The sequence below is a fragment of the Myodes glareolus genome, chromosome 3 (assembly GCF_982192425.1).
Source record: "Myodes glareolus chromosome 3, mMyoGla1.1, whole genome shotgun sequence".
In the NCBI taxonomy this organism is placed as follows: domain Eukaryota; kingdom Metazoa; phylum Chordata; class Mammalia; order Rodentia; family Cricetidae; genus Myodes; species Myodes glareolus.
Genome location: NC_142028.1, coordinates 83,589,621 through 83,616,999, shown reverse-complemented (window position 1 = coordinate 83,616,999; position 27,379 = coordinate 83,589,621). Strand labels below are relative to the sequence as shown.

At 42.6% G+C, this 27,379-nt stretch overlaps 1 protein-coding gene and 1 non-coding gene across 2 annotated transcripts; one reads left to right on the top strand and one right to left on the bottom strand.

Moving 5' to 3' along the window:
• Nucleotides 1-200: 200 nt before the first annotated feature.
• LOC125412680 (protein zyg-11 homolog A) lies at nt 201-27,337 on the bottom strand. Its single transcript, XM_085686382.2, has 13 exons — nt 27,205-27,337; nt 22,227-22,978; nt 17,423-17,563; nt 15,719-15,895; nt 12,857-12,921; nt 12,107-12,206; nt 11,968-12,021; nt 10,975-11,136; nt 10,855-10,899; nt 5,842-6,042; nt 3,565-3,626; nt 3,136-3,233; nt 201-1,314 (listed from the first exon to the last, which is right to left on the bottom strand). The coding sequence occupies exons 1-13, from the start codon at nt 27,215-27,217 to the stop codon at nt 1,133-1,135; spliced, it is 2,052 nt and encodes a 683-aa protein (XP_085542508.2). The 5' UTR covers nt 27,218-27,337; the 3' UTR covers nt 201-1,132.
• Nucleotides 16,475-16,535, top strand: LOC125412729 (small nucleolar RNA Z39). The gene has a single exon (XR_007235675.3). It is a non-coding gene; the product is annotated as a small nucleolar RNA Z39 (small nucleolar RNA).
• Nucleotides 27,338-27,379: the final 42 nt, after the last annotated feature.

The window sequence follows — 27,379 nt, the reverse complement described above, 5'->3', positions numbered from 1 at the left end:
CCCCATCCTCACCATCTTCCTGATCTAGAAGACTACTGGAAAAGAAACCAAACTTGAAGGGGTGCCTGGTAGGGAGCTGGACAACACACCTTGCACACCTTCCCACTAGCAAAGGTCAGTTCCTAGGAACACAATGTTCCTAGGTACTAGAACCCAGGCTCAGAAACTAAACCTTTTTTTGGCGAACACAGCAATGTGAGTAGAGCGTGCAGTTTATTGACATGGTCATAAATTATGCTTATCTGAGACAGTAGAGAATAGAAGCCAGGTAGTATGTAGGCAAGATTAGCTTGAACTTTAGATCCTTCTACGTCTTCTGTCTTAGGGCTGGGGTTATAGTTATAGTTTAGAATGTGACTTAGAATTGCTAAGAATGAGCTTCTTCCTGAATTGACGCTCAAAGAGGGCTTATGGTACTACTCCAGTTAAGTCTTGGTCAAGGGCCAGAAAGATGACTCAGCGGGTAAAAGTGCTTGCTACTTTTGCAAAGGAGTCAAGCTTGGTTCTCAGCTGACAACTGCCTATAACTTCATCTGCTGTGAAATAATCCTTCCGTACACTGTGAGTATGTATTACTCTCACTGGTTAATAAAGAAGAAGGGTATAATCTGGAGTCATCAGCAGACACAGAGGGAGCAGGAGATGAACATGGCATGCTAATAAAGGTACCAACACATGGAAGAGCATAAATAAGAAAGAACATAAATAAGGATTATGGATTAATTTAAAATGTAAGAGCTATTTAGTAATAAGCCTGAGCTATTGACCAAGCATCTGTAATTAATATAATCTACAGTGTTTGAGAGTGGCTATGGGATGGGAAAACTCTTCCTACATCCAGTTCCAAATCCAATACCCTCTTCTGGCCTCTTTAAGCATTTGCCCAAATGCATACATGGACACACATATGCATGCATAGTAAGATCTTTTAAGTCTGGGCCAATGCCAAGTCTCCCTGAGGTCTTTGTTCCTGTTCTGCAGGAGCAGGACCAAGTCTTTTTTTGTAGCAGAAAAAAACACCAAGATAGTCAATAGATAAATGCCGACAACTGAGAAACACCAATAGCTGGTTTTAAAATTCTGTTACCCGAGGGCAGAAGCTCTGTCCTTAATCATCACCCCTCAAAGGCCCCTAGGTCAAAGAGGGCACTGGGGCTGTGGGGAGTCTCTGGTAGCTTGTGAAGTGCATCCGGAAGTCCTCCAGGATGGAGGCCGCCATCTGCCTCACCTGGGCATTGGCCTGACCGTGCTCTTGGATATCACACACGAGCTGCAGCCCTCCTCCTTCGACCAGCAGTTTGCAGTATTTGCTAGCTAGAAGGAAAACAAAAGACCTGTGGACAGCTTGCATTTTAAATGTTCCCAATTCACCACATTCACAGTGGAAAGGTTGAAGTCTTCGTGACTCAGGAATTAACAGCTAAAAAGGAGTCAATTCCAGAGTAATTAGACATGGTGAAACCACAGATGGCCATTGTAGTGCATTTTTTTAGACAACTCTATGCTTCAAACACCTTTAGGTTTAGCACACCAGAGCTGGAGAAATGGCTCAGCAGTTTTAACAGCGCTCAGTTCTTTTGTTGGCTCCTGGTAGCACCAAACAAAACTCCAATTCCCCAGACTCCAAAAGGTAGTCTAATGAGCTCAACCTGAACTACAGGATGTATGGTGGTTAGATAAAAGTCAGCATTTCTCGGGAACTTGTGAAACTGGTTCCCATCTACTAAAAGGATCATTTCTCTCACCTTTGGCAGAAAGGACATATGGCTACCTGTGGTGCCTCAGTATCAAAAGTAACTGTAACGTATTCCAAAATCCTGCCCTTCTCACCTTCTCCCCTATCATAAATTCCCTCCAGCTCATAAGCTTCCCTCCCCAGAGATACCCATTCTCCCTACAGTCTTGTTATTCAATGTTTGCATGTTCATGCGTTCTCTCTCTCTCTCTCTCTCTCTCTCTCCTCACTTCTCTAAGTTTTCTCTATTCTTTAACCCCTGCTATTTTCCCCTCTCTGTTTGGCTGAATGAATAGAGCAAAGGAATGATCCTGGAGCCAGAATAAAAAGGGAAAAAAGCTCTTGGGACTGGAGAGGCGGCTCAGCAGCTAAGAGCACTTACTGCTCTCTTTCAGAGGGCTTGTCTGTAATTCCAGTTCCAGAGGAACTGATGCCTTCTTCCAGCCTCTATAGGCACTGCATATATATTATATACAGAAGGCATACATGCAGGCAAAACACCCATACACATAAAACTAACACACACCCAGGCATGGTAACACACACCTTTTGTACAAGCAAGTCCCAGGACATGCAGGGCTACCTAGAGAGACTATCTCACACACAATGGAGTATTAGTGAAAAGTGACTAAGGAAAAGCACGCTGTAGGACTGCAGGCACAGAATGAGGCCAGTGCTGTGTAGTGCCTCACGTGTGCAAGGCCACAGAGGCCAACCCTCAGCACCCGAAGACAGAAAGGGAAGAAGAGACGTACAGCTCACGGTCCTAACCTGTGAGGAACAGGAGCAGGGTGTCTGCTGCTAGATACCCACCCCAAGATGTGCTTAGAATTCTGCAGCTTCTTAAAAACCAGTAAGACATTTTCACTTCCCCTTATCTTTTAATAATTTAATAATTTTAATAATTTTAGGTTTAATTTAAAAATTAATGTGTACATGTAAGTACCTATGCAGGCCAGAAGAGGGCAACAAGATCCCCTGAAGGCGGAATCAGGTGTTGTGTCACCCAAAGGTGAGTGCCAGGAACCAAACTAAGTATTCGTAACCACTGAGCCATCTCTCTAGTCCAGTGATTCTCTACCTTCTTAATGCTATGGCTCTTTAATACAGTTCCTCATGTTGTGGCAACCCCCAACCATAAATTTTTTTTGGCTTTTTGAGACGGGGTTTCTCTGTGTAGCCTTGGCTGTCCTGAAACTTACTCTGTAGACCAGGCTGGTCTCGAACTCAGAAATTCACCTTCTCTGCCTCCCAGGTTAAATGCACCACAACTGCCCAGCTTTACATTTTTACTTGTTTGTTTGTGGATGAGAACATTTTATTAAAATCAATTCTAAACTCATCCATTACTCGGGTATTAGCTGGAAAACACTTGCTCTGAATGTACATTGAATACGTACGGTCTCCACTGCAGACATGATGCACGGCCCATAGTGCCCAGAGCTGAATCTCTGGCTGAGAGAAGTTGCCAAGGAGTGGAGAAAATGCTTTGAAAGATCTGCAAAAACACAAAAGGTGTCAATTCAGAAATCTAGGATATAAAAGTTTTCAGTATTTCCCCTAAAGAGTCTGTTCTGCATGGAGAAAGATATATTATGCAGTCTATATTGAGGGGATGGTGGCTTCATTTAAGAAACATGTCATGTGACAGCACATAGTCACTGTCTCATTTTAAATGAACAAGCGCATGCTGGTAGCCTCTTTTTATAAGGAAAACTTAAGTCTTAAAGCTTTCCTTAGAATTTACAGGAGGCTACTTGACCACTTTATCACTGCACTGCTGCAGAGGAGAGGACACGGAAGGCAAGGCTGGCTGCTGTAAGACTTACCTGTAGGTCACAAATGCTGACATCTTACACTGTGAACTTGGCCAATTCTGGAGGGTTACATGCTGCATTCAGGAGAGAGGGAGAAACCCACAGTATTGTGTTACTGTTGAATTCTACGACTTATAAATCATCACAATAGGCTAGTTCATACTACTTAGACATCTTTCTTTCTTTCTTTCTTTCTTTCTTTCTTTCTTTCTTTCTTTTTTGGTTTTTCAAGATAGGGTTTCCCTGTGTAATAGTCCTAGCTGTCCTGGAACTAGCTCCTGTAAATTAGGCTGGCCTCGAACTCACAGGGATTCACCTGCCTCCGCCTTCTGAGTGCTGGGATTAAAGGCGTGCACCACCACAGCCCGGCTTACTTAGACATATTTCAAACAATAATTATTTAAATTATGAGCTGATTTTAAAAAATTTAGATATACCTACTTGCCAAATCAACTAGATAACCACTATGTGTGTAACTTATGAACAACTTGTGGGAAAAACCGCAGTGGTAGGCTGGGGTGTAAGATCTCAGTAGTGCCGGCCAGATGCCTTTATTCCCAGCACTCAGAAGGCAAAGGCAGTTAGTTGGATCTCTGTGAATTCAAGACCAGCCTGGTCTATATAGTGAGTTCCAGGACAGACTTCAATGCAACACAAAAAAACCCTGTCTCGAAAAACGAAGCAAAACAGCTCAGTGGTGAGTGCTGTCCTAGCTTAGCTTGTTGTAAAGCCTTGTGTCAGTCAGTGCCACATACCCCAAGAAGGATGTGGACATGACTAAAGGACCAGTTGCTTTTGAATCCAGGACCACATGGTGGCTCACAATCATCTAAAACTCCAGTTCCAGGGGATCTCCCTCTTTTGGCCTCCAAAGGCATGGCGCACAGACAGACAGGCAAACATTCGTGCACATAAAATTTAAAAAGCAGGGCTGGAGAAATGACCATTGATTGCTCTTGCTTGGGACCTGTGTTCAATGCCGAGCACCCAAATAGGAGCTCACAACAGTCTGTAAATCCAGTTCAAAGGAATTTGCCCTTCATGGGCCTGCATACATGGTGCAAAGACATCAATGCAGACAAAATATCTGTATATATAAAAAAAGTTAAAGGTGTAAAAAAATTTTTTTCAGACAAACCAAAGACCTCTTTTTAAAGAGAGTGGACTGAATGTGGCTTTGCCTACACACTTTCCTTAATTCTTATTTAACTGAATGGTAAATCTGTTGTTTTTAAAACAAAAGATTCATCCTTTCTTCTTGCAAAAGACAAACATAGAGCCACTATATTTCTCCAAGACATTCACAAGAAGCTATCTTTAAAGCAAGAAGAGACCGCCGAAACAAATGTCCACAGGATTTAAAACAGAAGCAAACAGAAAACAGAGTAGATTGAGAAATTATTGATTTAACAGATGCAGCATTGGATAAAGTTAAAAACACGAGCCGGGCGGTGGTGGCGCACGCCTTAAATCCCAGCACTCGGGAGGCAGAGGCAGGCGGATCTCTGTGAGTTTGAGGACAGCCTGGTCTACATGAGCTAGTTCCAGGACAGGCACCAAAGCTACAGAGAAACCTTGTTTCAAACAAACAAAAAAATACTAATGGACAGGCGGTGGTGGTACACGCCTTTAATCCCAGCACTCGGGAAACAGGCAGATCTCTGAATTCAAGACCATCCTGGACTACAGAGTGAATTCTAGGACAGCCAGGGCTACATAGAGGAACCCTGCCATGAAAGACAAAAACAACAAAAGCAAAGAAACAAACAAAAAGAATGGAACTTCTGAGGGAAAAAACACTAGCATACCAGGTACTTTCTGAAATGAATTAGAGGTGGGATTGAAAACAGAAAGTTGACTGGGCTAGGCCATTGACTATAGTCCCACCACTGTGAAGGGTGGGGAAACAGGGATGTCGTCCTGGGCTACAGAGTAAGATCTTGTCTGAAGAAACAAACACAACAACAACAACAACACACCAAAAATCTGGTTGAAAGGATTAAATGATTGACCTAGATACCTCTGCTAACTTGACAAACAACCTGATGAACAATTACGGGCAGAAACACAATATTAAAGAGACAGGACATCTAAATGCTGTAGAACTCTAAAATAACTCTAAAGCCACAAAAAAAACTTCTGGAACTATTATTAAAGCTAGGTATAGTAGCCCACACATTTAATGAGATGAGTGGTAAATTTCAATAGACATAGAATCTTTCTAAAACTCGAATTCAAGTTGTCTGAGGAAGAAATTACTCTGGATTTTGTAAAGAATGATTCCTGTACCAAGTGCTGGAGAAGATCACTCATCTGTAGGTCACGGGATAGCCAGTGCTGTCTGTCACATTCACATGTCAGATGGGCTATCACGCCTGCAGCAAAGTAGCTCACTTCTATGTTTGTGCTCTGGAGCAGACTGATGATATGTTTCAAAACATCTTCTGTCATCAGCTTGGGAGAGAGCTCTCTGACTTCAGCTACGTTGTTCTACAGGGCAGCAAAACACAGCAGGGCAGAAATTGAGGAAGGATCAGGAACCAGCACCTTCCTACTGCTCCCTTTAGACACGGTCTCAGAATTACACCAGCCCCCTCCCTCTGAAACTGGCTTATGACCCAAGTCTCACCCCTTCATGAAGGACATGATCTTTAATAGCAAACAACAGAATAAAGCACCTACTAAGTGCTGGGCACAGTATGAGAGAAATAAAATCAGCTTTATCTCTCACTTAATGTTTAATCCTGCAAAGAAATTTGACCTTCAGCAAGACTAACTTGCCAGCATTGCCAGTGACTGCCTGAAGTAAGACTTCAGATCTAGGTCTAACACAAATGCTTACATTATCTGTCAATTTAAAAATGAAAACTGTCCTGTTGTTTTAAACACATTGCATTCTTTTTCTGTGCTGTGTAATAAATGACCACAAACTTACTGGCTTAAAATAACATGCACTTACTATCTCACAGCTGCTGCGGTGCCTGAGACACAACAGTGAGGTCTCGCATGGGCACAACTTCATCCAGAGGTTTAGTGAGCAAATCTACTTCCAGCCTTACTCAGAATTCATTTCCTGTGGCTGCAGAACTAAAACTTCAGTGTCTTATTCAACTCTTATAGGGCATCTTTAGTTCTTTGAAACGTGGATGTCCCTCTTTTCCAACCATGTACTCACTGACATTAAGGCAGTGGAAGCTTTGTATGTGTATATGATACTTTTGCAAAGTTAACAGCCTATCAGAGTTGCCACACTATTGGTTAGGAAGAAGGAAGTAAAGGACCTGATCATGCTGGAGGGGAGAGGTTTGCATGGAGACAATATAAGCCCTGGAAGCCTCACTGTTTTTATAGAGTTCCCTGTGAATTTGAAACAGCACTTCAGCTTCCGCAGCCCTCAGGTCCAGACACTAGTATTTCCAAAGGAATCACAACTGTAAAGCAACTGCCCTGGTTTTGAGATTCGGACTAGTAAATCCTTGAACCAGCTAAACCCCTTGTTGATAACATGACTTCTGTGTGAAGCTTATCCAACATTAGTCCCAGCAGAAACACAAGTTACCATCAGCATAACTCCGAGAAAAGTCCTCATGAGTCTTTAGCAGCTTCCAGATGGACTAAAAGCATATCTGTTATATTGGCAGATGAGATGTTTTTCATCTAAGGTATACAAGGCTTCCATTCAACTTTGTGGGACTATTTTCTACTGTTTTTCTCTTTTTCACCTTTTCTCCAAATTCCAGCTCTTCTGGAAACAACTTTCTAAATTGTGGGATTTCCTGGTCAAGAGACAATACAGACATATGAATTTAGAAGTCTGAAAATTTTAACTGCCTTGACAATCTGGAATTACAGGTAAGTGGTTCCTATTGGAGGTTCTAGACCCTGGCTGCCTGAGTTTGGGTTTTCATCCTACCTCTTACCAACTAGACGAGACAAATGGGGACAGAGTGCAATTAGAACCCACAACCTTGCTTATCCTTGAAATAATTCTCTCCTAATATTCCTTAGCAATGAGATTCTGCTATTCCTCCCATGAAAGGATGCCCACTGCCCTTACTCTCAGCTTGACTTTGGTTGATATTAGCAAACAGGATATAGGCAGAGCTAGGACAGTTCTGGTAAATGGGGACTTTAGCCTCCACTGTCACTCTAAGATTGCTGTGAGACATAAGACTGAGCTGACCACTACTGCCAATTCTTGTTAACAGTGGTTTCTGTCCCGCCCAGTCCACTGCCATTCAGTCTCAAAGAAATACACAGAGGCTTTAATGTATCATAAACTGGTTGGCCTATTAGCTCAGGCTTCTTACTAACTCTTACATCCTACATTAACCCATAATTCTTGTCTGTGTCAGCCACGTAGCTTGGTAGCTTTTATCATTGAGGTGTTCTCATCTTGCTTCCTCTGTTTCTGGGTGATGACTGCAGACTGTGTCTTTTCTCTTCCCAGAATTCTCCTGTTCCTGCCGCCCTGCCTCTATTTCTTGCCTGGTGGCTCCACCTATACTTCCTGCCTGGCTACTGGCCAATAAATGTTTTATTAAAGCAATACAACTGACTAATCTTTACAGGACCACTGTCCCACAGCAAACTCTGACTCCAGAGTCGTATTATCCTAGATCATTCAGCCTGCCGCCACAGAAATCTCTCCCTCAAAACCAGCAGAACTACAGATAAGAGCTGAGCCCAAACTATGGGTTCACTGAGTCTTATGGGAAGAAGTATATGCTGAGAGCCTTTTTCATTTGTTATAGACATGAACACTGATATTCAAGGAGTCAACCCACCAGGTTTAACTTCTGTTGGAGGAAAACTTGAATTTGCAAGGCTTGTAAGAAATAGACTTCAGAATATCTGTTGTTTCTGCCTGTAATTTTAAGTGTGCTAATTGCTTCCTTTCCCTAGCAACTATGGGGATTCCCCACAGCCTGTATAAAATGTGTTACTATCTCATAAGTCCACATCCCGATCTACGAGGCATTTTTATCTGTGAATTGTCAGGAAGGTGGCTCTACCTTAGCTGCACTGACCAGTTACTATTATTAGCCTATACAGAGTTTCAATGAATAAAATAAATACAAAGAGATGCTGCCCAAGTCAAAGGTTATAAGTTTCCATGAAGAGCTGTCTTTGAGCACAGTTTAAAAAGACAGCTGTAATTTCCACAGCTGCTAAGGTTGCCATACATTATCAATTGATAGAAAACTTTAAAGTAACTTTTAGATCAGACCAGGTGTCCTGCTAATGGATTCCAAGATAAACTATTCACAGAAAAACACAATCTTATTTATTTACAAGGACATGTAGCCAGCTGTGTGATTTGTTGAGCCAAGGTAATAGTGCAAGGTAACCTAGCTGCAGCGGCAGGGACAGTAGTTAACTCTTTGCAAGGATTCCTAACCCCACTTTTATGGGCCTTTGTTTAAAACTCACCACAGGTAAAGTTTCCCTATTTCAACAATGCTACAAAAAAATAGTCTAACTTCAAAGTCCCAAGAAAGAGTCACAAATTTAAGGGTTACATGCCAGACAGAAAAATAAACTTTAAGATTTAAAATGCTTTTGAATGTCACTGTGCTTTGGAGAATGCCTATTGCCTCTGCCCCCTGACTTCCAGCTTCTCAGCCATAGCCAGGATCAGACTGTTCTCTCTCTCTCTCTCTCTCTCTCTCTCTCTCTCTCACACACACACACACACACACACACACACACACACACAATTGCTCTTCATAAATAACATCTTCAGTTCGAGAAAGTCGGCTTTTATGAACACTAACCACAAAAAGTTTAAAAATGTTTTTGCGCTTAGAAGTATAAGATATAGCACACAAATTCCTTACTTCTTTTAGCCTCCTTGGTAGTTTAGTTTTATAAGACTACGTCTAGAGATTAGGTAACAGAAAGACACCTCTTCTTGCAGCCCACTAATTAGGGAGCTAATTGAAAGAAAATGCTCTCTTCTTGCTATGTGACAATTCATCTGGATTTATTGCTTAGAACTGTTGAGAAGGAACTCTGTTTCTTATCATTTACGTAAGAAATAGTATATGGCCTTTAGGTGTAATGCCTGTAACACTTTGTGGTTCTTTATAAGCTGTGTAGAACAAAGAGGGCTAGCAGAAACTGGCAGAATTCAATATGGCATAAGGTGACAGAAACTGGCAGAATCCACCATGAGAAAATAGAGTGCTACCATCAACAACAAAATGTATGCCTGATCTTTCTTGTGGTGGTGTACACCTTTAGTCCCAGAACTCAGGAAGCAGAGGAAGGTGGGTCTCTTGTGAGTTCAAAACCAGCCTGGTCTACAGAGTGAATTCCAGGACAGCCAGGGTTGTTACACAGAGAAACCCTGTCTCAAAAAAAAAAATACAAATAAATGAATAAATATCTCGTTTCACTATACTGTGGAGTTGTTCTTTGAACCTTGCTTGCAGTTCAGAAGTTGGATTTTTTGGGCTGTGAGAAATATACTTGTTCATGTGTGTTATGTCTGTGCAGTGCACATGCGTGTGGAAGCCAGAGGTCAACATATGGTATCTTCCTCAATCAGTCGCTGTTTACTTATTCAGACAAAATCCCTCACTGAACCTGGGGCACAAAAATTTGGCTAGAGCAGCTGTGAGCCCCAGGGATCATTCGGTCTTTGTACCACCAGAGCTGGAATTAAGTCATGCATCACCACATCCGGCTTTGTCCAAATTCAGGTTCTCAAGCTTGCACAGTGGCGTGCACTCTACCAACTAAGGTGTTTCCCAGTCTCTTGTTTGTTTGGCCTTAATTTTTGAGTCAGAATCTTCCCATGTAGCTCAGGCTGGCCTCAAACTTGTTAGCTTTCCTGGAGCTGGGATTATAGTCACAGGCACAATACACACCACCTACATTTTCAGTAAATAAGATAGCTACTGTTTTTTTAACTTTCATTTTTATTTTGTGTGTCTATGCACCATGTGCACACAGTACCCACAGGGCCAGAAGAGGGCATTGGAATCCCCTAGGACTGGAGTTACAGATGGTTATGAGATGCTTTATAGGTGCTGGGAATCAAACCCAGGTCCTCTAGAAGAGCAACCAGTATTCTTAATCACTAAGCCATCTCTCCAGCCCCAGACATCTATTATTTTAAGCCACTAAGCTGTGGGTTATTCCCAGCAACAGGTAATTAACATACAAGGATTATCTGTTTGCTCAGAATATAATGATTAGTCTATGCATCTAAACTGACTATAGCAGTGCCCAACACAAGGTAGGTAGTAGTTAAGTATTAGTTTTATATAAATTAATTCAAACAATTCACCTTACCAAAAGACCAAGTACTCTGCTTTGTATCAAAGGATCGGAAAATGTCTGTCAAAAGAACACACAGGTTACTACACCACAAAAGAAAGAACTTTATATCTAAACTCAATCCCACCTTCCCACCTCTAAGACTTGGATGATGACTGCCAATCCTTCATTCTCAATAAAGTACTTGCAGGCTGATGGAGACTCATCTGTAAGATTCCAAAGCGCTTTCAGAGTAAACAAGAAGGTGGCATCTTTTAAATTCTCAGTTGTCTTCTGTCTGATTATTGTTAGAAGCTTCTAAAAACCAAAGAGACAGAGAGTTAAACCACCCCTGTATAAAAAAGGGAAGAGAAGCCCTACAAGTGGGAGCTGGGAATATAGCTGGGTGAGTACTTTTGAGTTTGGCCTGCCTGGTCTACAAAGCAGGTTGCAGGAAGCTAGGACTGTTAGAGAAATCCTGTCTCAAAAAATCAAAATAAACAAACAAGCAAACAAAAAGCACAAGCCCACTATATCTGGCGACAATCCTGTCTTCTCCGGTGAATATGTCCAGACTGCTAGTTGCTCTCTCACCATTTAGACACCGTATTTTCGCTCTCCTCGATCATTACTTTTTATTATTCAGGAATGTGCCATTCATTTGCCTCATATCCAGCCAAATCCAACCCTCAATTTTGTCTTTCTCACTCAAACACTCAGCTGTATTTCATACAACCTCTTCTCAAATAAGTACAGAATAAAAGCCATTTTAGAAGCTGCATTAAGTTGGTCGGTGGTGGCACACACACTTGAGGCCAGCACTCAGGAGCAGAGGCAGGCGGAACTCTATGAGTTCAAGGCCAGTGTGATCTACAGAGTGAGTTCCAGAACAGCCAGCGCTGTTAGGCAGAGAAACCCTGTCTCAAAATAAATAAATAAATAAATAATAATTTGAAAAATTCATACACATTATTAAAAAGTCACTTAAAAATAATAAATGCTTCACTCATAAAATTCTTTTTTCTTAAAGGTATTAAGGGCCAAGGATACAGTTCAGCGGTAGAGCGTTTGCCTTGCATGCACAAGGCCCTGGGTTCAGTCCCCAGATGGTGGGGTAGGAGTGGCGATCACCTCAGCTAACCAGCTCACCTTGACTGTCATGATGAGCTCTTCCTGAAGCTGTTCAGTCTGCTCGGGCAGGAGCTGCAAGCAAACAGAAGAGCCAAGTGAAGTGGTCAAGTTTTTCCAAGCCTAGGAAGGGGGAACGGTGGCTCTGGTACATGCCCACCTTCAGGGCTAGGCTGGAGATGATGGTAACGGCCATTGTTTGCACCTTGGGGTTCTCAGACTTGCACAGCCACCTCATAACAAGCTTGGCAGCATCAAACCTGAAAAGCAGAATTTTTTCTCACAGGTATATAAAATTTATAAAATTATAAAAGATGAAAATAAATCCTTTTTTCTTCTTCTAAAACCATCTGTTCACAGTTAAAGGCTGACAATGGAGGGGCTCTCGAGGTGCAGCCCCTCCCTGAGAATAAATCAGTTAAATACATGATGGGGCTCATGAGGCCCCATCCCTGCCTTAGAGTCTATCCAGTAAATGGCTTATCTCAGAGGGAGGGATATTTCCTTCACTGGTGTGGCCTATGGCAAACTGCCCATGCCCCTCCCTGCAAATAAACCCTCACTGTTTATTTTCCTGTAAGTAAGCCTAATTAAGCTAACAGGTTCACGAATGACAAATGAAAAGTAGAAAGAAGGGTGACTAGTTGGGAAGAGGAAGAGGCTCAGAGTAGAAGGGAACAAGAAGGTACTTGGGGACACAGGCATGAAAATATCACAAAGAAATCCAGTATTATATATAATACATGCTAAGGAAAATTTTTAAAATTAAAGTAAAAATGTCAACTTCTGAAGCCTTATTAATGAAAATAAGAACATTTCAGAGAGACTCTAGGAGAAGCACACTCTAGTAAGAAGGGGAGTAGCCAAGTGCTGCCGCCTGAACTCAATGAGATGTTATTTATGTACTTGCCTGTCAAACGGAACTTCGCAAAGAATCCTGGAATTGGTTAAGGAGAGAAGGCAATTCATCTGTAACTTTTAGGGAAGAAAAGATAAACACTCATAAGCAAACGTGAAACTCCATTCTGAGCCAGGTTAAGATATGTGGCTGGTGTGACCTATGGACACCTCACTACTTATAGAGTCCTCTCCATGATTTTAATTTACTCCTACAGTTGGAATAAAGACTGAATTATACTCTTAAAGACCAAGTCGCGAGCTGGAGAGATGGGTCAGTGGTTACTGCTCTTCTAGAGGACCTGGGTTCGATTCCCAGAACCCATATGGCAACTCACAACTGTAATTCCAAGATCTCTCGCACAGACATACAAGAAAGCAAAACACCAATGCACATAAAATAAAAATCATCTTTAAAAAATACCAACTCCCATTTTTTAATATATCTTTTTTTATTTATTTTTATTTCATGTGCACTGGTGTTTTGCCTACATGTGTGTCTGTGTGAGGATGTCAGATCTCTTGGAACTGGAGTTACAGACACTTGTGAGCTGCCATGTGGGTGCTGGGAATTGAATCCAGGTTCTCCAGAAGAGCAGCCAGTGCTCTTGTTTTGCTGTTTTGATTTGATTTTTTTTTTTTTGAGACAAGGCCTCTCTGTAACAGGCCTGGCTATCCTGGAACTTGTGCTGTAGACCAGGCTGGACTCAGACTCACAGAGACCCGCCTGCCTCTGCCTCCCATGTGCTGAGATGAAAGGCATGGGCTACCACCACCCAGCTGCAGCCAGTGCTCTTAACTGTTGAGCCATCTCTCTAGCCTAGGAGAGATGACCCCAACCTTTTTTTAAAGTTACATTAATTGTGTGTGTCTGTGTATGGGTGTGCTATGCACATCACAGCACACATGCAGAGGTTAGAGGACAACTTAGAGTAACCTGCTCTCTTCTTCCATCGTGTGGGTCCTGGAGATGAAACTTGCCTTACGAGGATGGGTGAAGGGGCCTTTATCCTGAGAGCTATCATGCGTTCCGATTAGATTGAACACATTTATGCTGCTGAATAGCCACCACCGCAGTCAAGATTTCAGCAGAGTCATGTCACCTACCCACTCTTTTGGCATGTTTTGCTTGACTCGTGTTGTTTAGGGTTACCTGTGTTTCATGTAGCAGTACCTCTGTCGGACTCCTTTAAACAAACACATCACATTTGAGTACCTATTCATCTGTTGTTGGTCACTCCGCCTTTTGATGACTCCAAATTAGGACACTATGAACATTCACGTTTAAATTCATTGCTAGTTTGTGTGTGTGTGTGTGAGAGAGAGAGAGAGAGAGAGAGAGAGAGAGAGAGAGAGAGAGAGAGAGCTGTGTGTTTACTTGAGTATCTTCCTCTATTGCTCTCCACTTCTTTTCCTTCCTTCCTCCCTCCCTCTCTCTCTTCCCCTCTCTCTTTCCTTCTTTCTGGCTTATGTTTCTGAGACAGTTTTACTAGGTATCCCTGGCTGACTCCCTGCCTCTGCCTCTGAGTGCTGGGATTAAAGGCGTGCGTGCAGCACCACCACCAGGCAGCTTTAGGAACTTAAACTCATGCCTGAAGAGCAAGAACCTTTACCACTGAGCCATCTCCCTAGTCCCTCAACTTTTATTTATTTGTTTATTTATTTTGAGGGGCTGGGGACTAAAACTTACAACCCCACGCGTGCCAGTAAGTGTTCTGCCACTGAGCTGTATTCCCAGCCCAAGAACTCTTAATTTGGGTGGTTTTATTTTCTGGTGCTAGAACTAGAAACCAGGATGTTGGCCTCACCTAGGCTAGCAAGTCCTCTTTCACTGAGTTATGTCCCCAATCTTGAAGAAAAACCTTTGCTTTTAGTAAGCTAACCTATCTTTGATTAGTGAGGTAAAAATTATTTGCTCCTAAACATCACATGACCTTAACTTTTATATTTAGATCTATGATTTCATTCACCTAAATGAAATTATTTTATTACCTTTATTTAGAAAGGGGGTGAGTGTGTGTGCACAAGCATGAGCACACACTTGTGCATGAGAAAGCAATTTACAGGAGGTGCGGTTTGTTTGGGTTTGTTTCCCCCTTCCATCCTGAGTCTCAAGGATCAAACTCAGATCTTAAGGCTTGGCACGTTTGCCTGCTAAGTGCTAACTTTTACTTTGGCCACAACTCAACTTTCTTTTTTCCCTGGGATTTGTTTGTCTGAGAGGGGATCTCATGTCGCCTTGCCAGGCCTTTAACTCCATATGTAGCAGCAGAGAATTACCTGCTCTTCTGGTTCTACTGCCTCCACCCCAAGTGCTAGGATTATAGGTGAGTGCCATCACACCTGCCTGATAATGTTAGTGGATGGACTTTTTTTTTTTTGCATTGCTTGTTTTTGTTTTTTTAAGACGGCCCTAGCTGTCCTGAAACTCACTCTGTACACCAGGCTAGCCTCAAACTCAGAGATCCACCTGCCTCTGCTTACTGGGTGCTGGGATTAAAGGCATGCACCACCACCACCTAGCAAGTGGATGTTTCTGAGTAAATGTTTTTTTTTTATTTTTATATATATATATATTGAGACAGGGTTTCTCTGTGTAGCCATGGCAGGCCTGGAACTCACTTACAGACCAGGCTGGCCTCAAACTCAGAGATCTGAGTACCTCTGCCTCCAAGCACTGGGATTAAAGGTGTATACCACTAGGCCCAGTTTTCTGAGTAAATGCTTCATTGCATATCTATATTTCCTGCTTTTCTCTATAACGCTGAGTACTATTTTATTTATAAAAGAACAAAAACCTGCAATTCAGAAATATGTATTTTTCCTGCATGTGCTCTAAGGTTAAATATCAGTCAGCAATTTAACTCAGAATTACCTGTTTGTAGAACGGAAAATTCTTCGTTGCTTCGAAGAGTAGACAGGTGACCTCTGACAACAGACGAATAGGCATTCCCTTAGCCAGGTTCTGGCGAATCAGGTTGAGGATACAGGCACTGCCTGTGAACTGCACCGGCAGGTTCTGTGGATGATTCCTCATTCCTATAGCAACAAGCTGAAGATAAATTTGTTTTAGAGGGACAGACACCATTAAAAATCCTGGTGGCCAGGCAGTGGTAGCACATGCCTCAATTCCAGCACTCGGAAGGCGGAGGCAGGTGGATCTCTGAATTTGAAGCCAGCCTGATCTAAAGAGCGAGAGTTCCAGGACAGGCAAAACTACACAGAGAAACCCCCACACACATTGTCTTCAGTCTATTTTGGTACAACTGTCCACTTACTGGGTTAATAACAGACTTCCTATTCTTAGTATTTATTCTGTAGGACATCGAGGAATTGCTGCAATTGCTTCAAATCCAAATGAAGCCATTAACTAGCTAGGTAGCTCTGGATCTGAATCTCTTCATGTGTGCCACGAATTATATGATCATTTCCCAAGCCACCATCCAAGTTACTGTGACAAGCACTATAAGAGACACAAACATCAGAAAGATTATACCGTTTGGGGGATATTTCCTGAGTGCTGGGATTAAAAGCATACGCCACTATCGCCCAGTTAAATTTTCTTTTTTAGATTTACTTTATGAGTGTTTTGCCTGTATGTATGTAAAATTAAATTTAAAAAAAATGAGTTTTACATGATGAAGCAAGTCAGTATGGATAAACTCATGACAGTGTGAATGCTTTCTGATGTGTAAAAAATAAAAATAAAACTGAGTTTATCATTTCCTAAGCCAAAATTCAGCTATAATGCGTCCCAAGATGGCCTTGCCAAAGATAACCTTGAACTTCTGATCCTCCCACCTTTGCATCCTGGAAAGATGGATTACGGAGTACTGGATTTACAAGTATGTACCACTACTCCAGATAACAGTTCATTTCATTTTGTTCTGTTCTTGCTTTCTTTCAGAAAATCTGACTTTAGGACAAGAAATCTAGCTCAGTTAATAGAACACTTGTCTAGCATAAACAAAGTACTGGGTTCAAAGCCCAGGATGGCATAAGCCAGGCGTGTAAATATGCCTGAAAACCTGGGACTCTTCTGCAGTCCTAGCACTTGGTCAGAAGAGAATCAGAAAATCCACGTTGGAGCTGGGGCTGTAGTGCAGTGGTACAGCGCCTCCTACCACACGAGGTGCACTCAGTCACCCGCACTACACACACTGGACATCATGGCACATGCCTCTAATTCTAGCACCTGGGAGGTAGATGTAGGAGGTTCAGTGATTCAAGATCATCCTCAGCAACATGAAGCTCAAGCTCAGCCTGGGACATGTGAGACTCACAAAAGAAAAAGAATGAGGAAAATCAGGTATGAGAGTTTTAAGACCAAACAAATAAGTAAACACACAGGAAATGTCTATAGCAAAGTGAATTCAATGCCTACAAATTCCTAACTCCTGTTTTGTATTTTAAAAAGACAATACAATGCTACTATTATCTTCCTGCAGTGCTCAATAAGCAGTTCCCATTGATCTGTCCTCAGCCTCCTCTAGAATGCTGGGATTAAGGGAGTGCACCATGATGCCTGCAGGTAAACAGCTTTCAATTGCCCAGGTGAGCTAAGATGAGACCTTCTTACCTTTAGAATGGCAGGCAGAATGGCGCACAGTGAAAGCGTCTCTTTGAAGAGCATGCAGAGCGTTTCCTTCAGAAAACACGACCTGTTCCCATACCGGCTCAGGGCTTCAGAGAGCTGATGTATGTTGGCTCCTCCAGCAACCTGAAAAATATGGAGTCACGGGAAGCTTCACCTCCTCACAAGCATTTGGGTGCCGACAGCTTCAGAGCCGTAGTAGGTGTTTAGTCAAACACCCAGGTGTTTACAAAGTTGTTCCCATTTAGTCCTAATTCTAAGAGAATCTTATGTTCCTCAACCTCCAATTTACAGATCTATCCTAGGAGCGAAATGTGCAGCTGGTGTGGTGTCAGAGTCAGGCACTTCTCCCTAAACTACAGTCCAGTTATGCCTGGAATCCCAACACTTGGGAGGCAGAGGCAAGAGAATTCTCAAATCTGAGACCAGCACCCTATCTGAATCAAGAACTAGGGGGAAAAGACAAAACTCATAAACCCTCAATTGACTGTGCTTTGGAGATTTGCCTTGGTGAAGCCAGGGGTACAGCTCTAGTACAAACAGCAAACAAGCCACACAGGAGTGTGCAAAGTTCCAACAACCAACAATCACAATGGAGGTCTATGGGAAGATTCACACAGGAGAAAACATCCAGTCAAAGCAGGAAGGCACAGAAAAAGGAGAGCGGTCATCCTCATCCTTGGTGCTAACCCTACTTCTCATATGCCATAACTCTTCTTTGCTTTGCTATCCCAGGGTGATGAGTTGTTTTTGTTTGTTTGTTTTTTATTATTGATTTTATTGAGTTATACATTTTTCTCTTTTCTCCTCCCTTCCTCTCCGCTCCCCTTCAACAACTAATAAATGGGACCTCCTGAAACTGAAAAGCTTCTGTAAAGCAAAGGACACGGTCAACAAGACAAAACTACAGCCTACAGAATGGGAAAAGATCTTCACTAACCTACATCAGATAGAGATCTGATCTCCAAAATATACAAAGAACTCTTAGAAATTGGACACCAAAAGATTACATAATCCAATAAAAAAAATGGAGTACAGACCTAAACAGAGAACTCTCAACAGAGGAATCTAAAATGGCTGAAAGACACTTAAGGAAATGTTCAACATCCTTAGTCATCAGAGAAATGCAAATCAAAACTCTGAGATTCCATCTAACACCTGTAAGAATGGCCAAGAGCAAAAACACTGCTGACAACTTATGCTGGAGAGGTTGTGGGGAAAAGGGAACACTTCTGCATTGCTGGTGGGAATGCAAGCTGGTGCAACCCCTTTGGATGTCAGTGTGGCGATTTCTCAGAAAATTAGGAAACAACTTTCCTCAAGATCCAATAATACCACTTTCGGGTATATATCCAAAGGATACTCAATTGTGCCACAAGGACATGTGCTCAACTATGTTCACAGCAGCTTTGTTTGTCATAGCCAGAACCTGGAAACAACCTAAATGCCCCTCAATCGAAGAATGGATTAAAAAAAAATGTGGTACATTTATACAATGGAGTACTACACAGCAAAAAAAAAAATAATGACAGCTTGAATTCTTCAGGAAAATAGATGAAACTAGAAAACATTATTTTGAGTGAGGCAACCCAGACACAGAAAGACAATTATCACATGAACTCACCCATAGGTGGTTTTTAAACATAAAGCAAAGAAAGCCAACCTACAAACCACAATCCCAGAGAACTTAGACAACAATGCAGACACTAAGAGAGACTTGCATATATATAATCTACATGGGAAGTAGAAAGTAGAAAAAGACAAGATTTCCTAAGTAAATCGGGAGCATGGGGACCTTGGGGAAGGATTGAAGGGGGGAGGGGACAGGCAGGGAGGGGAGCACAGAAAAATGTAGCGCTCATTGGGCTGGAGAGATGGCTCAATGGTTAAGAGCATTGCCTGCTCTTCCAAAGATCCTGAGTTCAATTCCCGGCAACCACATAGTGGCTCACAACCATCTGTGATGAGGTCTGGTGCCCTCTTCTGGCCTGCAGACATACACACAGACAGAATATTGTACACCTGAGTTCAATCCCTGGAACTCATATAAAGCCAGGAGAGAGTCAACTCCACAGTTATCCTTTGACCTCCACCTATATGATCCCCCCCCTTCAAACACAAGCCATGCACCTCTCACACACACACACACACACACACAGAGTAATAAATAATAATGATGATAAAGGGGCCAGTGTGATGGCTCAGCAAAGTGAAGACACTTGCTGCCAAGTCTGGTGACCTGCTCAGAAAAAGCTGTCCTCTGATCTCCACCTACATGCACGGACACACACCTCCTTATGCAAATGCACACATGGACAAGTAAGTGCTAAGGATATTTTTTTTTCCAAGACAGGGTTTCTCTGTGTAGCTTTTTTGGAGTCTGTCCCGGAACTCACTCTGTAGACCACGCTGTCCTTAAACTCACAACAGAGATCTGCAGGCCTCTACCTCCCGAGTGCTGGAATTAAAGGCGTTTGTCACCATTGTCCAGCAGGACATTGTTTTAAAACCAAGCATGGTGGTACCATGCTTTTAATCCTAGCACTTGGGAGACAGAAGCAAGGGAATCTCTGTGAGGACAGCCTAGTCTATAAAGTAAGTTCCAGGCCAACTAGCGATTATAATAAGACACTGTCTCAAAATAAAACATTTTAAAATAATAGTAATAAGTAAATTGGGGGCTGGAGAGATGGTTCAGTGGTTTAGAGTACTTGTTCTTGCAGAAGACCTGGGTTTGATTCCTAGCTCCTACATGCTGGCTCACATCTATCTGTAACTCTAGTTCCAAGAGATCTGACACCTTCTGTTGATTTTATCCAGTCTCAGGCACACAGAGAAACCCTGTTTCAAAGCCTCTCCCCATCCAAAAAAATAAACTATGAAAATACAAACAGTGATATTGAGGAACACATAGGCACTTAACTTACTTATTCACTAAAGGATTTGTGGAGGGGTATTAGAGGGCTTTGTGTATACATGTGGAGGCCAGGGGTTGGTACTGAGTATCTTCCTCTATCACCCTCCACCTTATTTTTTGAATAAAAGTCTCTTATTGAACCTGGAGCTACTGATTGAGCTAGACCCAATAAAGGATTTCTAAATGGCCCATAAGACAACAACAACAACAAAAAAATTTTTTAAAAAATCCAGGCTGAAAAGATGGCCCAGAGGTTAAAAAGTTCATACTACTTTACACAGAACCAGAGTTCAGTTCCCAGCACACACAGCAGTACCGGTCTGTATCTCCAGCTATAGGGGCTCTGACAACTTCTTCTGGATCCCACAGATACCTGGGCAGTCTCATGGGCACCCCACAAACACACATATGAATCAATTAAAAAATAAACCAACTATAAGAATATATCTAATCAAAACCAGCGATTTTCAAAACAGAAATAGAATATGTTCGTCTAATACCAGAAAAAGTACACTCACTCTGGCTATTTACAGTTCAGGGGCTAAGAGTACTTGCTGCTCTTGCAGAGGACCCAGGCCTTGCCTGTATGGGGGTCCACAGGTGCCTGTAACTCCAGTTCCAGAGGATATGATGCCCTCTTCTGGCCTCCATGTGTACTGCATGAATGTGGTATATGTACATACAGTAGGCACACACAATGCACACACCTTTAATCTCAACACTGAGTAGGTAGAGACAGGCAGATCTGAGTTGGATTAGAGACCATAGGGAGCCCCTGTCTCAAAAGAAAGCATCAGCAAATAAAGACTTTTTTCTTCAGTTTCTTTTTATCTTCTACCTGCGTCTGCTTCATGCTAGAATTAAAAGCATTTGCCACTACACCCAGTATTTTAAAAAATCTGATTTTAGGGGACTGGAGAGATGGCTCAGAGGTTAAGAGCACTGACTGCTCTTTCGGAGGTCCTGAGTTCAATTCCCAGCAACCACATGGTGGCTCACAACTATCTGTAATGAGATCTGGTGTCTTCTTCTGGTCTGCAGGCATACATGGAAGCTGAGCACTGTGTACATAATAAATAAATCTTTTTAAAAAATCTGATTTTATTTTAATATATGCTTTTTAAGATAACATAAAAGCTATACACTTATTTATTCAAGAAATAGTCTAAACACTTTTTTCCATCCATACAATCCACTAAGATACTTCCCCACTCCTTCTGAACTTTTTTTGTGGGGCTGGTGTGATAGCTTGCACTTGTAGCCCTAGCATTTAGGGTCTGCGCAGTTAGACTGCTGCCACACCTCTGGCTGTCCTGGAACTCTCTCTGTAGACCAGGCTGGCAACAAATTCAGAGATCTGCCTGCCTCTGCCTCCCAAGTACTGGGCTTAAAAGCATGTGCCACCACCACCTGGTTTCTCTTTCTTTTTTAATGTGTTTTTGTTTTGTTTTTTGAAACAAGGTTTCTCTGTCCTGGAACTCTGTGATCCACCTGCCTCTGCCTCCTTAAGTGCTCTTTAAAAAATTATTTTTCAGGGATCTGGAGAGATGGCTCAGTAATTAAGAACACTAGCTGAGCCCAACAGTGGTGGTGCACACCTTTAATCCCACCACTTAGGTGGCAGAGACAGGTGCATCTCTGTGAGCTGACGGCTGGCCTGGTCTAAGCAGTGAATTCCAGAACAACCAGGGTCATATTGAGAAACGCTGCCTCAAAAATAAATAAATAAATAAATAAATAAATAAATAAATAAATAAATAAATAAATACTATTAAGAACTCTATATAAACAAGTCAAACTAATATAGATTCTAATGTACAAGAACATATAATGTTCTGAACAAATAAAACAAAAATGTATGTTAAAACAAACCTTCAAGCCCTGCTTTGTGATAAAAAAATTAGCATAACCAGCATTTGTGGACAAGAGTCCCACAAACTGCATGTCAGGCCGCTGCTGTAGAAAGGATTCCACAACTTCATCGGTGATGTCAAGGCCCCCAGAAATATCCAGGGATACTAGGTTGGGCAGGATGTTCTTCTGCTGTAACAGACAAACAGCCAGGTCTGACCTGAGATGCTTGTGATTAGAAATATCAAGGTGAAGCAGGCATGTCAGCTGTCCGAGGACGGCAAGGATCTGCGGACTGGTCATGGTCAGGCACTTCAGATAGTGCATGGTGAGAGATCTGAGTCGGTCCTTACAGGTGAGCAGTGCAGAGATATTAGTGACCAGAGTATTTGAGATGTCCAAGCTTTCCAGCTTTGGTAAATGAGAAACGCTCACTAGGTCTTCACTCCAAAAGGACACGTTGGCCACGCTTAAAGTGCGAATGCCAATGAACTGACCCAAGGTCAGTAGTCTTGAGTCTTGAGGGACACTAGCTGAGTCTAACACAAGGCACTGAAGGTTTTCCTGGATCCAGGCACTGCTTTGGAGAGCATGGATGATGTCTGGGGCTAGAAGTTCAGAGTCTACTGAGGTGGCATTGACTTGAACAAGCTTGTGATGGCAGAAAGCTCTTGTGAAGGCTGCTGCTGAGAGTTTAGCTCTCTGAATACTTATCTGCTTCAGATTCGTTTGCTTGCCTTGGAAAATGGCTGCTGTCCTGTCAGTCAACTTGCCTGTAAGAGAAGCAGAACCGCTTACAACGACAACCAAATTTCATGCCTTTCCTGGCTGTGACGCAGCAGTGAATGAGGACAGATGCTCCTAAAAATTCTGACCAAGTTTACTGCGGCCTGCTCTGTGCCAGACGCTGTTCTAAACGCTTCACTGGGCCTCGTTCATTTTTTGCGCTAACACTACAGGGGAAGTATTAGTACTTACTGTCAGACAGATGAAGAAACAAAAGAATTTAATTCACCTAAGGTCAATTTATGGAAGATTATACTTCGGAGCTCAGGTTAATCTACGCCAACCTTGCTCAAAGAAACAAAACATAAAACCAAACAGGTGAACAAACAATAAGCAAGTGATCCCATTATAGTCACTTAGGGTGGGTGGGGTTCAAGACAGAGTCTCTCACTGTGTAGGTCTGGCTGTCCTGGAACTCTCTCTGTAGACTAAGCTGGCCTCAAACTCAGAGATCTGCCTGCCTCTGCCTCTCCAGTGCTAGGATTAAAGGCATATGCCAATACACCTGGCTTGCTCTGTTATAATCACTCTAAATCAAAATCCAGGATGACTTAACAAGCCACTTATTTATCCCCATTTTCTTTTTTTAAAAAAATTTGATTGATTTATGTTTTGCCCTCATGAGTCTATGGACATCACAAGTGTGCCTGGTTCCCACAGAGGTCAGAAGAGGGCATCCAATCCCCTGGAACTGATGTCACAGATGATTGTGAGCCACCATATGGGTACTGGGAACAAAACCTGGATTCTGCAAGAGCAACTATGCTCTTAACTGCTGAGCCATCGCTATAACCCCAGAAGACTTCATTGTCTTCATCTGTAAAACAAACAGCTATACTAGATACCACTTAGCGAAGATTTATAAAGCATGTATAAAGATTCCATGCTAAGCAATGGGCACAACAGACACCTGTGCCCCAAGGAAATCAATCTTGGAGGGTTCACCAGTAGATAATTAAAATACTTGTACATGCCAGGACTGTGGTGGCACACACCTTTAATCCCAGCACTCGGGAGGCAGAGGCAGGCGGATCTCTGAGTTTGAGGCCAGCCTGGTCTCCAGAGCGACAGCCAAGGCTACAGAGAACCCACCACCACCCCTCAAAAAAGAAAGGAAAGCTGTAGCCAGGTGTGATGGTGAATACCTGTGATCCTGACATTTGAGAGATGGAGGAAGGAGGATCAGGAGTTCAAGAGCATCTTCAGCTACATATTGGATTTTGAGATCAGCATATAGGAAGATGTGTGAATCCCTGTCCAAAAACAAACAAACAAACAAACAAACAAACAAAAACCCAACAAATTTTGGGACAGTAAATAACTAGAATGAATTCTACTGGAATGAGATGGGGTCAAGAATGTCAACATGGGGGCTGGAGAGATGGCTCAGTGGTTAAGACACTAGCTACTCTTTCAGAAGACCCAAGCTCAATTCCCAGCATCCACATGGCAGCTCATAACTGTAACTCTAGTTCCATGGAACCCAACACCCACAGCAAAATACCAATACACACTAAGAAAAAAAAAGTCAAAACAACACTAAACATGCTCCGTATTTTGGAGCATCTCAGATTTTCAGATTATGGGTGTTCAAATCCAAAACGTTCCAGGACCTAAGCATGTGAAATGAGGTATATCCAACCCCAGCAGAACTCTCTAAAATACCCCCATTCAGGTGGGGTGACGCAGGCTGGAGTCTCAACTACTCAAAAGGCTGAGGCAGGGTTGCCTGCATGTTGGAGTTCAAAGGATGAGATCTTCATCTCGAAAGAAAGAAAGAGAGAGAGAGAGAGAGAGAGAGAGAGAGAGAGAGAAAGGAAGAGAGAGAGAGAGAAAGGAAGGAAGGAAGGAAGGGAGGGAGGGAGGGAGGGAGGGAGGGAGGGAGGAAGGGAGAGAGAGAGAGAGAGAGAGAGAGAAAGGGCTGAAGAGATGGCTCTTGCTGCTCGTGAAGCCTACCTAGGTTCAGTCCCCAGCACCCACGTGGCAGCCTAAAACATCTATAACTCCACTTCCAGGATCTAATGACCTTATTAGGCTTTCTTGAGCACCAAGCATACATGTGATGTACATATGTACAGGTAGGAAAAACACTCATACATGTAAAAAAAATTTTTTAAAAAGAAAAGAAATATGTTTGTGTGGTGGTACATGCCTTGAGGCACAAGGATCTCCATGAGTTTGAGGCCAGCCTGAACTACATAGCACATTCCAGGCCAGCTAGGCTACACTGTACGACTCTGTCTCAAGTAAAACAATATTTTTAAAGGGCCAGTGAGATGTCTCAGTAGATAAAGGAGCTTGCTGCACAGTCTGACCACCTGAACCACATGGTGGAGAAAAATCACTTCTGGAAGTTGTCCTCTGACCGCCACTCCTGTACACACACACACACACACAAATAAATGTAAAATCAATGTTTATTCTAAGAAAGCAAATCAAACATAATCTTTTATTCCTTCTCATTGTTCATTTCTTGTTGCTGATTTTTTTACAATTTATTTATTCGGGGGGGGGCACCCTGATACCGTGGTGCATGTGTGAAGTCAGAAGACAACTCACAGAACTTATTCTTTCCTTCCACCATGTAGGTCCCAGGGCTAGAACTTGGGCCATCAGACTTAGTGTTCAGTGCCCTTACACTAAGCCTTCTTGCTGCTGCTTTTTTTTTCACCCCAGTCAGAATGTCCTAGAGCCCCAACTGGCCTCAGACTCACTATGAGCTGAAGAGGACTGACATTCTGATCCTCCTGCCTCCTGTTCTCAAGGGCTGAATTTACAGGCATGTGCCATCGAGTCTGGCTCTGTGTGTGTGTGTGTGTGTGTGTCCTGAAACTCACTAGACATGTCTTCCACCACTGAGCTACATCTTCAGCCCCAAAGAAACTTTAAAAGCTCACACCCATAGTGTAGAGAATAATGGATGAGAATATAAGAATGTTGGAAGGCAGAAACAGATCAATGACAATGGCTTCATTTTCTTTACCTATTAGGCTAGCAGCAAGAATGGCTTACGAAATTAGATTATCCTGTAAAGATTGAGATAATCAAAGTAAAAACTATAAATAAAGGTATTTTTCAAATTATTAAGCACTGAGGTTCCTTAGATTCCCCTAAATAATATAGGCTATTGTCACTGTTCTTAGATGCTCTCTAGAATTAGAGGGTAACAAATACCATACTGAAGAAAACATATACTTTGATTGTATGAGGAATCAAGCGAGGAAGCTGGAGTTGAATTAAATGCTCCCTCTCTTGCTGGCCAGGCCTTATAGAATACCGAAAGATACTGTTAGGGAAACTGTCAAGTTTTACTCAGCTGTGGACTGTGTGTACTAACTACCGAGGGACCAGGCCAGACTCGGCCACTGGGGCAATAGTGGCAAGTCTGTCACAGGAAAAACCAGCAGCAGCTGGATTTGAGGTCCATGCCACAAGAGGTACTGTAAATTTGGTCAAAAGCCTGCAGCCAGGAAGGTAGAGGCCTTAGTAGGGAAGGTACTGCTGTCGTTTTATTAACTGGACATGGCATACCTGTGACACTACCTTCTAAATACTTTTATGTCACAGATCAGCACTGCTGTCAGCTTTGGTTGAAGAGGCTTACTACTGTGTAGCTGCTAAGGATGACTAGCTGTTGGAGCTCAGGAGGTAGCTTAGGGGGTATGAGTACACATGAAAACAGGAGTTCAAATCCCCAGCACTCAAGTGAGAGGCCCACCATGACCAAACATGTCTATCACCCCGGAGCTGTGTAGGTGTGGAGACAGGAGTGGCTAGAGCTTGCTGACTGTCAGCCTAGCTCCAGGCTTAGTAAGAGACTATGTATGTCTCATGGAGGTAAGTAAGAAAATAATAGGGCAGATCACCTGATGTCCTCTCTTAGCCTCTGCATGTGTACACACAGCACCCTATACAAATAACACACATGAGCCTGTTGAAAGCTGAGCCCTAAATGGGTGTTCTCTATTGCACCCATCTCCAGGAGGATATAAATGTAATTAATGGTTGCTGTGCTCATGGTGGGTGGGGTGGGGGTGGGGATGAGGGTATGGGGTTGTCTTCAATAGTATAGCCACTGGTGAGGGGGGGTCTGTGCTCCTGTAAATAACCCCTTGTCAATGGCTCTGTAAACTACCCTAATTAAACTCAGTGAGACACACACACACAAAAAGGTAAAGCACTTTAAGACCAAACTAAAGAGAATGTTTAGTACCTCGCCAAGTCATTCTCTCAAGGAACTGATCAGATATTTTTCGAGGGAGACACCAATGCTCTGGAAGGCACAATGTTCCATCAGGTCTTTTAGAACACCATTGCTCTAATGTAGCAACCAAGACATCCAGGCAGATGCTGACCAAAGAGTAGGGTGATGCTTCCTCCTAAGCAAA